The 12,896-nt window shown below is 42.4% G+C and overlaps 1 protein-coding gene across 3 annotated transcripts; it reads right to left on the bottom strand.

The window, feature by feature from the left end:
* Positions 1-2,707: 2,707 nt before the first annotated feature.
* Positions 2,708-11,555, bottom strand: proser2 (proline and serine rich 2). 3 transcript variants are annotated; one of them, XM_080886528.1, is made up of 5 exons: positions 11,401-11,555; positions 9,185-9,298; positions 5,594-5,864; positions 5,036-5,449; positions 2,708-4,819 (listed from the first exon to the last, which is right to left on the bottom strand). In XM_080886528.1, the coding sequence occupies exons 2-5, from the start codon at positions 9,248-9,250 to the stop codon at positions 3,981-3,983; spliced, it is 1,590 nt and encodes a 529-aa protein (XP_080742654.1). In that variant the 5' UTR covers positions 9,251-9,298; positions 11,401-11,555; the 3' UTR covers positions 2,708-3,980. The 3 variants fall into 3 exon arrangements, with proteins under 3 accessions (XP_080742654.1, XP_080742652.1, XP_080742653.1); XM_080886526.1 differs by having other exon boundaries at positions 2,708-5,449; XM_080886527.1 differs by lacking the exon at positions 9,185-9,298 and having other exon boundaries at positions 2,708-5,449; positions 11,401-11,541.
* Positions 11,556-12,896: the final 1,341 nt, after the last annotated feature.

Genomic DNA, 12,896 nt, shown 5'->3' with positions numbered 1-12,896 from the left:
TTGGTCTTAATGCTCAGCTTACTCATGCCCCCCCTGCAGACGTGACAGCAGTGTCAGGTCAGTGCTTTTGCTGCTCTGCTGAGAAATCTCCAGCTCTCCCACCGTCGAACACTTTTTGATCTCTGCTGCGTTCAGACTTGTCAGGATTGAGTGACCTGCTCAGTGGTGGACACCTGAGTGTACATATTCAGCAGTTCTTCCACTTCTACCCAGTTTGATGATGATGTTTTTTAAAGTTTGCTAACATCCAGCTTGCTTTGATTTGTGACTTGTGTAATGTGACAAAAGTTTTTCCAGGATAACCGGGTGCCTGAGAGTCTTCCTTAGTGATGACGTGACTATAATAGATAAATATAACTTGTTAAGCCTCTAGATATATAAATATATCCCCTGTATGCTGCTACATGAACCTTTTCTGCAGCAGCTCTGTGTCTTTGCTATAGTAAAGATTACCCATAACTCAAGTTTGTCCCTGTCCAAGCTGATATTCTTTTACAGCAAGGAAAAAGCAAGAAACAGCTGCCTGCTAAAGCTTTGTCTCAGCTCATGACAAATAAAATTTACCACAATAAAAGCACAAAGTCGTCTCTCTGAATGAGGTCAGTCGTGTGTTTGAGGCATGCGAGGGTGCGCCTGTTTGTTGAGGTCTAATTACAAGGCAGCGAGAGTGGGTATTTCCTCTTTTCCCGCCCACGCCCTCCTCTAAACATTACATATGTGGAGCGCTAGAAACCATGGCCGGATTAACCGGTTAAAGGGCCATGGGGTAATCCACCAACCTATACCTCTGGGGGTCAGGTGAGTTGGAGTTTGGAGGCCAGGTCAACACCTTTGGTGCTTTCTTTGAGTATAATAGGAGCCCACAGCCAGCTATTCCAGGATACGCTCTGAACGGGTCACCACTCTGTAACTCTGATACGAGTCAAACACATGTGGTGACATATGGTGGTCCACATTTTTCCACTTAGCTGTCAGTGATTTGTATTTCTCAGGTTTATTTTCTTATGTGTGTTTGCAATAAAACTAGAAAACAGATGGATCATAGAAAGCCTCATTTTGATTATCACAACTGGGATTCAGTCTGATTCTGTTTCCAGAGTGGAGATGGAAATGTGATGTTTGGAGGCAGACAGGAATCAGTATGACTATTTGGCTGACCCAGGGCCAACAGACAACCTGGTGATGGCGTTTTCCAGTGAGCAGACTGTTTTCTTTCTCACAGTTTTCACATTAAATTAAACAACTGGATCTTTAAATTTGTCAGATTTCTTCTGACCTGTGCTGCAGGCGGACAGCAAGCAGGGAGAATCAAGAGGGGAAGTATTCATCTTAAAGGCTTAGTTACTTTTTTCAGTTACACAAGTGTCCATTTTAAAAAAAAAAAAAGTCTGATCATCTGTTTCTTCGGTGCTTCCAGTGGTCCGGTGTTTGCAGAGGGAACAAACACCGGTTGTTTAGGGTTGTTTTCCTATGTGACGCGGTGCCGAGGTCACATCTGGGGCGGGCATAAATGTCGCGTTTGTTAATGTTCATTCAGCTCAACCTGACTGGAGAACGTGCACAATGTGAGCACCAATGTAATAAATGTGTTAAAGTTAAATATGAACACAGTGCCCACAGAGATGGGCAAGCATGCTCATTAAGAGAAACAATGGCAATAAAGGCAGAATATCAGTCATCTTGGGCACTGCCACTGACGCTGCATATACCCCCCCCCCCCCCCCCTTCTCTCTCTCTCTCTCTCACACGCACACACACACACCCCTCAGGAATGAAAGCCTCTGTGTCAAAGGCTTATGTAAGAGTCTGCAGTCCAGACAGCTTCTTTAGTGTTGCTGCTGTTTAAAACACAAGCAGCCCAGTGTGAAATGTGGAAAATGGGTCAGAAAGTCCTTCCACAATAAAACATGAACAGGGAGGGGCTCGAGGTGCTGCAATGCACTATAAAAAGGAGCAATCCAAAGTTTTTAGATGTAATACATCACCAGCTCTCTGATTGGCTGACCCTCACAATAGAAAGTTTTAAAACTACAGATAGGTGGGGCCTGTGTGTCTGAGATTACCATATTAGGGATATCCATCTCTGTGACGTCTTAAAGCTCCAAAACAGCAGGAAATCTACAGAAGAGAGAAAAAAAGATTCACAGTGCTACAATGGTCAGTCCAGAGCTGAACCTGATTAAATGCTGTGGTGTGACCTTCAGAGATGTGCATAAACAAATCTTGCAAACCTCAATGACCTGAAGCAATGCTATAAAGAAGAAAGGGCAAATATTCCTCCACAGCTATGTGAGAGGCTGATAAAGTCATACATACAGTCACATATTTATTTCAAGTTATTGCTGCTAAAGAAGGCTCTGAATCATGGACGCTGCACAGTCCTGCAAATTAACATCTAAGGAAAGAAAACGAGGAGTTAAGCTCATGTTAACAACTTAAAAGCTGGAAAACTGTCAAGATTTCCTGCTCTAGTAGACATGCTGTACCAATACGGCTTCCATGTTGGCTACAAGTGCAAATGAGGTATCTTTGAGTCTTCTATGGTTTCAAAGAGGCTGTGCAGCTTTGATGGGTAAAATCCTAAAAAAAAAAACCAAAAAAAAAAAAACCTCCTCTCAGCTGAAACTACCCAGTCATTAAACAGCTGCTTCTTTTTCACATTCCCCAGTTAATCAGGACAAAACAGACAAAACATGCAGACAGATGTAAGATTGTTCAGTTTAATGGGTGCAAATATTCGAGCAGATGGACTATGTACAGTTTATAATGTGGATATTTCAACAATCAGAAAGAACACCAGGCTGTTCAGTTATAGCAGCAACTTTCACATGGCCGCTCAGCTTCCCTTTAACCACACAAGAGGCACTTTTTATCCCTAATCTGTGCAGACGTGACCACTTCACAGGAACATTTCCTCATAAAGTAGCTCCATACTGCAGGTATGCACCATTAGATACTTCAACATGACTGTAGCTGAACTACAGAGAACCGGAGTCTGTAAACATAAGTTTATAAAATATATACTTCAAAAGTTACTGTAGGTAAACTACAGAGGCCGGAGTCTTGATAAACACATACACACACACACACACACACACACGCACACACACACACGCGCGCGCACACACGCACACAGAGTTAAATAACACATTTTCAAATGTCAGAAACAACATATCGAGGATGTATTTCTAGACTGTGTGGTTTTAGTGCTCGTGTTTTGTCCAATGCTATGTGCACACCCATCCCTAAAGAGCAGTTTTTAAAGTATTCCCTCTGTGTAGTAAAAAAGTAAAAGTCCTGCCCTCAAACCCAGACCACCAGTCTGTGGTTTGGTGTGGGAGGTTTGTTCATTGGAGTAAAAATATCCCCCTGCTCGGCTCGGCTCCTCATCTTCAAGGAAACAGCATCTTTTCTTTGTTAGTCCCATACATAAGATCCCTTTTTGCTCTTTAGTGCTGATTATATTAGAAGTTTTTTAAAAAAAAAAGAAAAAGTGCTTTTAACTGGAAAAACAAATACACACTAACATACCACTGACTAGAAAAAATGTCCAAAGTCAGTAAAGAAAACCAGTGAAAACAAGAAAAAGGCTCCCGTGTAACAGAGGTGATAAAGACTTCACAGTCTGAGAATCCAAGTTTTAAACAGAAAAAAAAATCCCAGTGAAAATCTATCCAACCTTAAATCCAAAGAGGCTTGAGAGCCTCCAGATTAAACTAATGCTTTTGGTAAAAAGGCTAAAAAAACTCTGGACGTTCACAATCGGACTCGTGTCACAAACAAAGCTGAGACAGGAAGCTAAATAAATGTTTTTTTCCAAACTTTTTGGAGAGATTTAAAGCAGTTTAGCTCAGCTGCACTGTCTATCTGTAAATCTGTAAAAGTCTGTCTTTATTCACTCAATAGAGGGAGCTATAACGAAACAACCTCCACCAGCAGGTAAAAACTGAGGATAAATCCAGAAAACAAACAAGAGTTCATCAAGACTTTTTCAGCAACCCCAGTTTCCTCAGTGCCTCTCTGCGTGATTCATTCATCTCCCCTCGACCAGAAAACTGCACCGTGATGCCTTGGGGACGGAACATCGAGTTGGATCTTCGCCTGTTGTCTGCGGACAAGGACGTCGCAGGTTTCTGGGGAACAATGTGCCGAGGAGGTCTCGGGGCCGGTGTTGGGGCTGGAGGTTTGGAACCCCTTGCTGGGTTTTCTGAAGTGCAATATAAGCCGGTGACTGGGTTGAAGTTTCGGCTCCTTCCTCCGTAGCTGTTGTGCTCGGGCTGCAGCAGCTCTGATTTGTAGGGCAAGGTTTGACCCCTGTCCATGTGTGAGCTAAGGATGTCGGGAAGCTCGGTCCTGGAGCCAGATAGGGAACCGGGGGTCATGACTTTGCTCTTTCCCCCGTAGGTGTTGGGATCACTGGGGTTGGAGAGTGCAGAAGCGTGGGTTCTGGGTTCATGGCTTGTTGTTGAGGGTGCAGATTCACTCTTGGAACCAACAGAAGGGTGGACCACGATGGATTTTCCTCCGTAGCTGTTAAGTGCCAACGAGGTCACCTCAGATGGCTGCTGGGGGATGGATACTTTGTTTTCCACAGGAGGTGGATAGGAGCTGCTCTGTGCAACAGCTGGACGCGACAGGCTTGGTTGGGGGTTTCTGTCGTCATTGCTCCTAGAGGAAGATGTCCTCCGAACCTCAGGTTTCCTGTCAGCATGAATCAGGGTCTGAGGTGGGGTAGTGACATGGGCTTTGGGCGATTTGGGCCCAGTCTCAGTTGTTGTTGGATGATGAGCCTCCAGTGGTGTGGGACTGCTGCCTGCACCTGTAAGAGGAACCAGCGGGGTAATGTTAGGGGTGATTTGGACTGGCATACCCCCAGACATAGCTCGATTTCTGGTTAGGCCTAGCTTAGACAGGGCCTCCATTCTAGATTTGTCTGGTGTGGGGTCACTGAAGGAAATGCTGCGAGTAGGAACATTTCGAGGCTTCTTCCCTACAATGTGTAGAGAATCGTCCTGCAGCAGAGGTTGATTCATACCTAGGTTTGCCAGCATATGCGCCTGTTTCTCCTGGATGCTCACATTAGGTGGTGGCTGGTTTTGACGGTCCTTGCTGCCAACGATCATGTTGATGTTGTCAGGGTAGTGGGTAGGCTTGGCAGATGTAGGAGGACCCTGCTTCACTGGATGATCTGTGCTTGGCTTTTCATCCACGCTGAGGTGGTGGAGTGAAGGAAGGAAGTTAGCTGTTCCTCCGGACTGGTTCTCAGCTATCTTCTTGGCAATCAGCACGGGGGTGGGGACACTGCCTGCCGGGTGGTAGGGTGTGTTCGTCTGCCCGGACATGCCACTCGGGAGGGGAGGGTTGTACTCTGAAGGCAAGCTGTCCATCGGATTGTGCCTTGGCTTTGTCTCAAAGTGGCTTTCAGGGGGTGGCACCATAGTCTGAAAGCCTGGTAGAAACAAATTGAAGAAGTTTCAGTCACCGTGATTTAGTAGTTTAGAGATGTAATTTAATAATCTGCTTCATCTACATAAACAATTTTAAATATTGTAACTGACTACCCCGAACACAAACGCCAACTGCTGTACGCTACCTCGATGGTTGGGACTGAAGATCGGCTCTTTAGAGTGCACCGAATCTGCTTCCTTGTGGACCAAGTCAATAATATCGTGATCTTTGGGGTTGGTATCGTAGGGGTTGGCGCTCATAGCCACAGGTCTAGTGACCTCTTGAGTGGCGCTTTCAAAGGGCCTTGCTCGCACAAGCCTCCAGTCGTCCTCCTCTAAACTTGCCTCCAGCGAATCAATGGTTTTCTCAAAGAACTGGATGCAGTCCTGCTCCTCTTGACTCAGGTCTTGATCATCCTGTGAAGAGATATAAAACATTTCTGCTATGTCTTCTTTGTTCCTTAACATTTTTGCCTCAAAGGTTAAAGAGTCAGGTTACTGTGAATCACTGTAGCACACACAGAGAGAGGTTTCTCCACTATTTATAAAGGGAGGGGAAGATTTGAAGGTTGCCACTTAAGAGGGAGGCACTCTGGGTTTCTGATTTAAACACTTTACACACCATTTTTCTTGTTCTTGTTTGTTTTAGTGTGCAAAAATATTTGTGTACTTCCTGTATGTGAAAGTACATACAAAGTATGAAAAAAAGATTTTGACATTTTGAAACATTTTTAAATAGAACAAGCGAGTATTTGCTGAATCATCCTTTTTTATTCTTCATGATTCAGTGATAAATGTTATTGGTTCACCGTCACCTGACCTGTGCTTCTGTAAAAATGTATCTGCACCTCATGTGCTTGCAAGCGACTACACATAGATAAATGCAGGTAATGGTGTTGGCCACGTGCATGAGCTACGCCGTAGCCTTTACATAGATTCACTGCAGATCTATTTATGAAGTGTTACTCTAATAATGACGATAATTTACTAACTGGATTTCAGGATTTATTTAATATTACCTCAAACTAGTGACTGAGCTAGTAAAGCTATCAGGATATCATTTTACTGAGGTCAAAGGGCAAGAGAGCTGAGAGTCATTTTCCCACTCGCCCCCTGCTGACCAATGAAAAGAATACATTGGCTGATTTTTTTTTCAGCAGTCATCTTGGCTTCATGGCAGAAATTGAGGAGGCGGGATTGCCAGACACCACCTGTCATTTTGTTAGTGCACTGTCTCCAAACCAAACATTACAGGTCTCACTACCATGTGTTAAACCTTCCTGTTCACTCTCGCTAATAATTCTGTCACACTTGTCTTCACCAATCCACTCGGCCTGCACTCTCTTCTTCACCTCTCCTGTGCACTGTCCGTTGCTGCGGATGATTGACTCTCGGGTATTTAAATTTATCCACCTTGTTCTTTCTGCCTGCCGCTCATGCACACACACACATATTCAGTATTGCTTTTATTCCTCTTCTCTGCAGAAAATACCTCCACTTTGTTTAGTTTGGCACTAGCACAGCAGCTCTTTTTCCATTTACGGTAAGTTCAAATCTAGGCATGTGTTCAGTTTTGAAGATATCAAAGTTGAATGTTTCTCTAAATATACAATTTTTTTTTTTAAAGGGCCTTAAAGCTGAGTTCTTTCCTGCAGCCAGCAGGCTGACTTTCATATGTGCTCTGCTCTAGTTTCCAAGAATCAGAAGAGTCAGAAAGGTGGATTATCCAAATATGCTCCTAGGTGTGCAACAATGGCAAAAAGGCTTGACTTGAGGGTTTTGCAGAATTTCTCAAACCTGCCTGTGACCTCACAGTCACTACATCTGCCCATTTTCCTGTTTATGACTGAAACATACTGAAAAAAGACTGATTATTGTTCTTAATGCAAAACAAGACAAAAAGGCCTGCTGTGGTGCTGCTTATGTCTCCTCATCACTGAGCTCCACATATATGGGTGCGAACGTTCCACGTATGACTCTCATACAGTAGGCATGTGTAGAGGGAACACAGACTTGTTTGTTCTTCCAGACTTCTTTTCCCACCCTGTTTCTGGCTCAGCTGGCCCTCCCTCTCTCTCCTGCTGGACGGCTCCCTCACCTCTTCCTCTTCACCTCCACATACTCAGAACCACCACAGCAGGGTATCCAGTGACAGCACTCAGTGGCAGTGGCCGCTGATTTTGCTGAGGTCTTTCTGTGGTCCTGATAGGATCGAGGCCACCTATTTAAACCAAACCACATGGCTTTAGGGGATCCCCTGACACAATGTGTAATGGACTTAAAAATAAATAAGAAAAAAAGCCTTGTTATGTGAACAAAGTGGTTCATTATCATTTTAAATTACAGCTGGCAACTCTATGAAAGAGTCTAAACTCTATTTTCTTTCAAAGCTCTTCAATAAAACTGATTTTTGCACGTGTCACCCGTGACTTTCGCTGGTTCAAATGTTCAGTGTTTCTACAAACTTGACTTCGCAAAGAAAACTCAAACACAAAAAAATCTGAATTGAGACATCTTAATTACTGAACTGGGATTCATGACCCAGGACTTACACGTGAGTACCACTGCTCTGAAAAGTGGACAGCAGGACTTTTACACCTTATTTGTTCTCTGTGAAGGTAATGACCTTCAGGCTGCAGTTGAAATGAAAAGTGCTACGACCAGATTACCGAGACACCTGCAAAGACAAAGACACCTGCAGCAACACCCTCGTGAAACTAATAAGAGACAAACATGCAGATCTGCTGGTTTCAGCTGCCATGAAAGTCGTCCATTGTAGCGAAGCAGCTCAGGACCTAAAAAACTGCAGCTTAACCGGTTCGGCTGTGTCATGTGCTGATAATGAATCTCATCCCTGAGGCATGTGAAGGGATTAAGTTGTTAGGCAGGTGTAGCTTCCTAGCTTCTGAAATGACTGGCTGCGTTGTGTAAACATGACGTCGAGGCCTTATCCAGCGTGAAAATGCAGCTTGAACAATTGGGTGTTCACCTGATACGCAGACTCTGTTTGCTGTGGTTAATAGGACAAAAAGAACAGGACTGCTCTTTTCTCTGCCATGATGTGACCCGCTATTGACCACACAGGGGAATACTCGTGCAGGAGCCAATTAGCAGCTTTTTCTAAAGGCTGGTGGTCTTTTATAGTTGAAAAATAGCTCCAAAATGACTGTTTTACCAACAGGAAGACTGATATTGCTGATTCCCTAAGAGAACGTTAGACATCTACATCTGTCCCTGTGCAGAGATAACAGCCAAGATCAGAGTGACCTCCAGTTTTATTTCAATTCAACTTGGCTGCAAAGCCATGCTCCTTTTGTTCCTCTGTTAGTTGTTCAGGGGCAAAATACAAAAAAAAAAAAAAAACCCAGACAGTAAGACCTCTTCTGGTTGAGCAGGTTACCCTTATGCTGAAGGCTGACACAGGGGACTATTGCCCCATGGACACAACTGAACTACTCAATGGACCGATTCTTCTTTAAGATAGAAAAACTGTTGTTTCATGTCACCAGGTTTTGACAGATTAAAAACTCTAATGGGACTTTCCCCCCTTCCCTGACTTCTCTTGTGGTAACAAAGTTATTACAATTGCTTTAATTAAAAAACCAAAAAAAACCCCAAATCTGTTTAGTTTTAGCCTGTTTCCTGTGTCGGTTTGCTCATAAGAATGTGTGCTAAATTACAGAGAAGCAACAAAAAACTCAGCTGTGAGTAAACCAGAGTGGTTTTTGAGTACTCACGCCTGGTCTGGAGCTCCCATTGACCTTGTAGTAGAGGTGAGATTTTTCCTGCAGACGGAAGTCCATGTCTGGTTCTGCTCTGTAGAATCATCTAATCTGCATCTGAACGAGAGTCTGCAGACACAGAGGAGAGCATGTCAGCTCAGGCTTTAGACTTCACTGAAGGCTCAGTGTCAAGCTGTTTTTTTTGCTCCTGGCTCCATGTGATATCAGGAGTATGAGCTGCAGCCAATCAGAATGAAGTTGGCTTAAAGGGGAGGAGCTAAAACAGCTGCTCTAGAATGAAAGAGTATTGATAGTGCAGTTGGCTTGACATAGATACATATCAAGGGTTGTGCTTTTTTTTGGGTGGGTGGGGGTGGGGGGGTAAATGTTTGGATTTTTTGTGAAATATTGGACATGTTTACATATTTTGGCCTCAAACCAAGAAGGGAGGTTTTAAAATTACTTGCAACTTCTTAGGTGCTACTGCTGCTGTATAATCAATAAAAATATCTTTCAGCCACCTGGTTTTGTTATTACATGCAAGATTTCTACATCAAGTTTGTAGCAGATTTACATTTGGCCCAATAAAGAAGCAATAAAATGTAAGATTTAAAGACTGCGAGACAAAACTATATTAAGATGAATAAAGTATGCTTGCATTTGTAAATTTATTTGTAAAGCCCTCAGTTTACAGGTTACAGATTTTTTAAATAGTTGGCAGCAGTTGCAGAAAGCAGCAGTTTTTTTGTTGTAAGGTCATAAAGAGCTGGATTAATCTTCAACAGCATTAAAAACCTGTCGGATAAATGTAGTGTTTCCCTCAGGAACGTAACGGAGCACAAGGGTAAATTTAGTCCACAGCACCTGATGGACCAGTTAACCGAGAGCAGGAAGCTGCAGAACAGGATCGCAGAGCCGAAACCAACGAGCTTCTCGGCCGACACATTCCTGCTTGATGCCGCGCTCATGACAAGAACAAAGAGAAATGCTGCTTGATGAGTTTGAAAAGACAGAAATGAGGAAGTGGCCGGAGGGCCAAGAAAAATCTGAGTATAGATGAGGCGGTCACAGTGAATGAATCTGGGTCTGAAACCAGCCCGGGTTCACATGGGTCCTCAGTCACAGCTCAGCAGGGCATTAGGTTTAGTACAAGCACAACACTTTGTTACCTGTCACACAGCTAAACCGGATCTGCAGGTGTGGAGATCAATTATGAACCAATTTATCTCCAAGTTGTGTAAAGAAAACCCCCAAATCAACATAACTCAGATTGAAAGTGTTCAATCGTGAGGCACAGGCTCATTCTGAATATCATTGTTGGGTTAACTGCCAAAAACCTTAGATAAAAAATTAAAAACACTGCAATGGTACTTCTGTTTAAGTCTTGACTACTTGAACCCAGACTGTTCTCTTTCCACCACTGTTAAGCTATTATTGTTATTTTATAAAGACTTCTACTTTCTTCTTCTTCTTCTTTTTTTTTGATTAGATAAAATATGTATCCTTCTAATCTAGAATAATTTCATGGTCACAGTTAGGGAGCAGCTGGGTTGCTCTGGCTCAGGACTTGTAGGTGTTAAATGGTGAGTCAATGATGAAACACAGAGGAGTGTTACTGCACAGTTATGAATGAAACCAAGCCCAGGCAGTTACGCGCACTCATTCCTCTGTTATCAATATTAATATTTCTCCTGAGTCCATTATTTTTAAGCATCTTTAGATTTTCTTTGGTTTATTTACATTTCTCCATGATTATTGATAAATTGATGTAAACGACTATTTTTTAATGTTTTTTTACACTGACATGCTGTAAATGATCTTTACTTTCAACATTTGAAATACAGCACATTTTTAATTACTCGTGAACTTAACTTTTCCTTTAAAGGATAACGAATAATACATACTTTTATGCACACATCCCTGCTCATGGAAATGATTATTAACAGTGAATCCTTTCAGTTTTCACGAGATCGTCACAAACTGATAAAACAGGCTTTACATGTGTCTCTCATTCTTATAGGAAGTCTGTCCATATATTCTGAAGTGTCTTCAGTGTATTGCATTTTAACCTTAAACATCTATCAGACAATCACTAAAAAATAAATTTGCCTTAGAAAACGTTCTTTTCCATTTTACACCTGGACAAAAAACAAAACAACCCCCCCCCCCCCCAAAAAAAATAAATAAAAAAAATAACTAAATGCGGTGAAATGCAGGAAAGTGAAACTTACCCATAAAATCCTCGCACTAATCATTCTGAAGTTCAAACCAGAAACTGGACAGATGACTTTCCTCCTTCACAGAGAAGGCAGCAACATCAGCCTCTAATCTGGCTGGAAACGATAGTCCGAGCTCCGTGTGCGTAATGACACCATTCGGCTCGTTACGCATTACTAAAAACACGGGGGAAACTCCACCCCCAGAAGGGTGTGTGTGTGGTTTATTCAGGTGTGTGACACAGTGGAAATATATTACACACACACACATACACACCTCAGAGTATCATAGGGATGGGTTCAGAAGCAGTAGGACATGTGAGCTTTGTTTCGTTTCGTTTCGTTTTGACATGTAACTGAACGCATCACATTCCTGTTATTCTTTTGGGACAATAGAAGAACAATAGAAACAGTTTACATCAAATATAGATCAGCCAGCTCCCTGAATCTGCATCTTTATATATCTATATCATATCTCCACATTACACAGTTACAGAGTGACATATTAACTGACTCCTCCGGAGAATGTGTCGCCGTTTTACACTAAAGAATCCAAATTGTGTGTAAAATACTTAAATTTAGCTCCACAGTCATAAAACGTAATATGACGTCACCGACGGGACTCGCTGTGCTGCTCACTGAGTAACTGTAACTTGCAGATTACTCAGGTTTTGAGTACCCTGATTCCCCCCCCCCCCAAACTTTATATAGACTGGCTGACAACAACACAAAAAGGAGCACTAAGAAAATAAACGGAAAAAAAATAAACTCAAACACAAAATGCCAGAGCTTTAAAATCGTTCTAACACACTCAATTATACAAGTATAATGTTTAAAAAGGTGATCGAGGCTTTTTAATTCTTATTGTCCATTATTGAGTAAATATTTTGCATTATATACAAAAGTAAACGGAGAACTTGAATTTATGAACCACTGTTTCCTATCGGTTCCACAAAAAGAACAATTTAAATTGATATCACCTTCAAGTCTCTGATGGTAGTGGTTAGTTGGATAGAACCTATGAAGCATTTTAAAAGAAACGTCCTTTATTGGTCATAAAGAGTTTTTGTGGTAAAAGCCAGACTTTGTGCCACCAGTTATTTTCCACAAAGCTGGACCAGTATGTTTGAGAAGAGGGCGAACATGTGCAGTCTCGAGGAAACAGGATCTAATAGAGAACAGCTCCAGAGACCCGAGGAAGCATTCTTCGCGTCTCCGTGTGCTGGAAGTGCGCACCCACAACAAAACATAGCGTGTCTTTAAACTTGGAAAAATGGGACTTGTTTGCCCCCTGGTGGCTTTTAATTCTTCTTCACTGTTTATCACTGTTCACATGTTCACTTCACTGTTTATCTTCATCCTCACACACAGCCTCTCAGACTGGAATGAATTGAACATTTAAAGATTAAAACCACTGGAGACCTTAATCTCAAGGAATATACCACCTATTTGTTCATTTTACAAATTTAATCTCATACTCAGGGACCTTCAGGAAATGCTATCCCCATTCC

The sequence above is a fragment of the Rhamphochromis sp. 'chilingali' genome (assembly GCF_963969265.1).
Source record: "Rhamphochromis sp. 'chilingali' genome assembly, chromosome: 7".
NCBI lineage: Eukaryota > Metazoa > Chordata > Actinopteri > Cichliformes > Cichlidae > Rhamphochromis > Rhamphochromis sp. 'chilingali'.
This window is presented reverse-complemented; position numbering and strand designations above follow the sequence as displayed.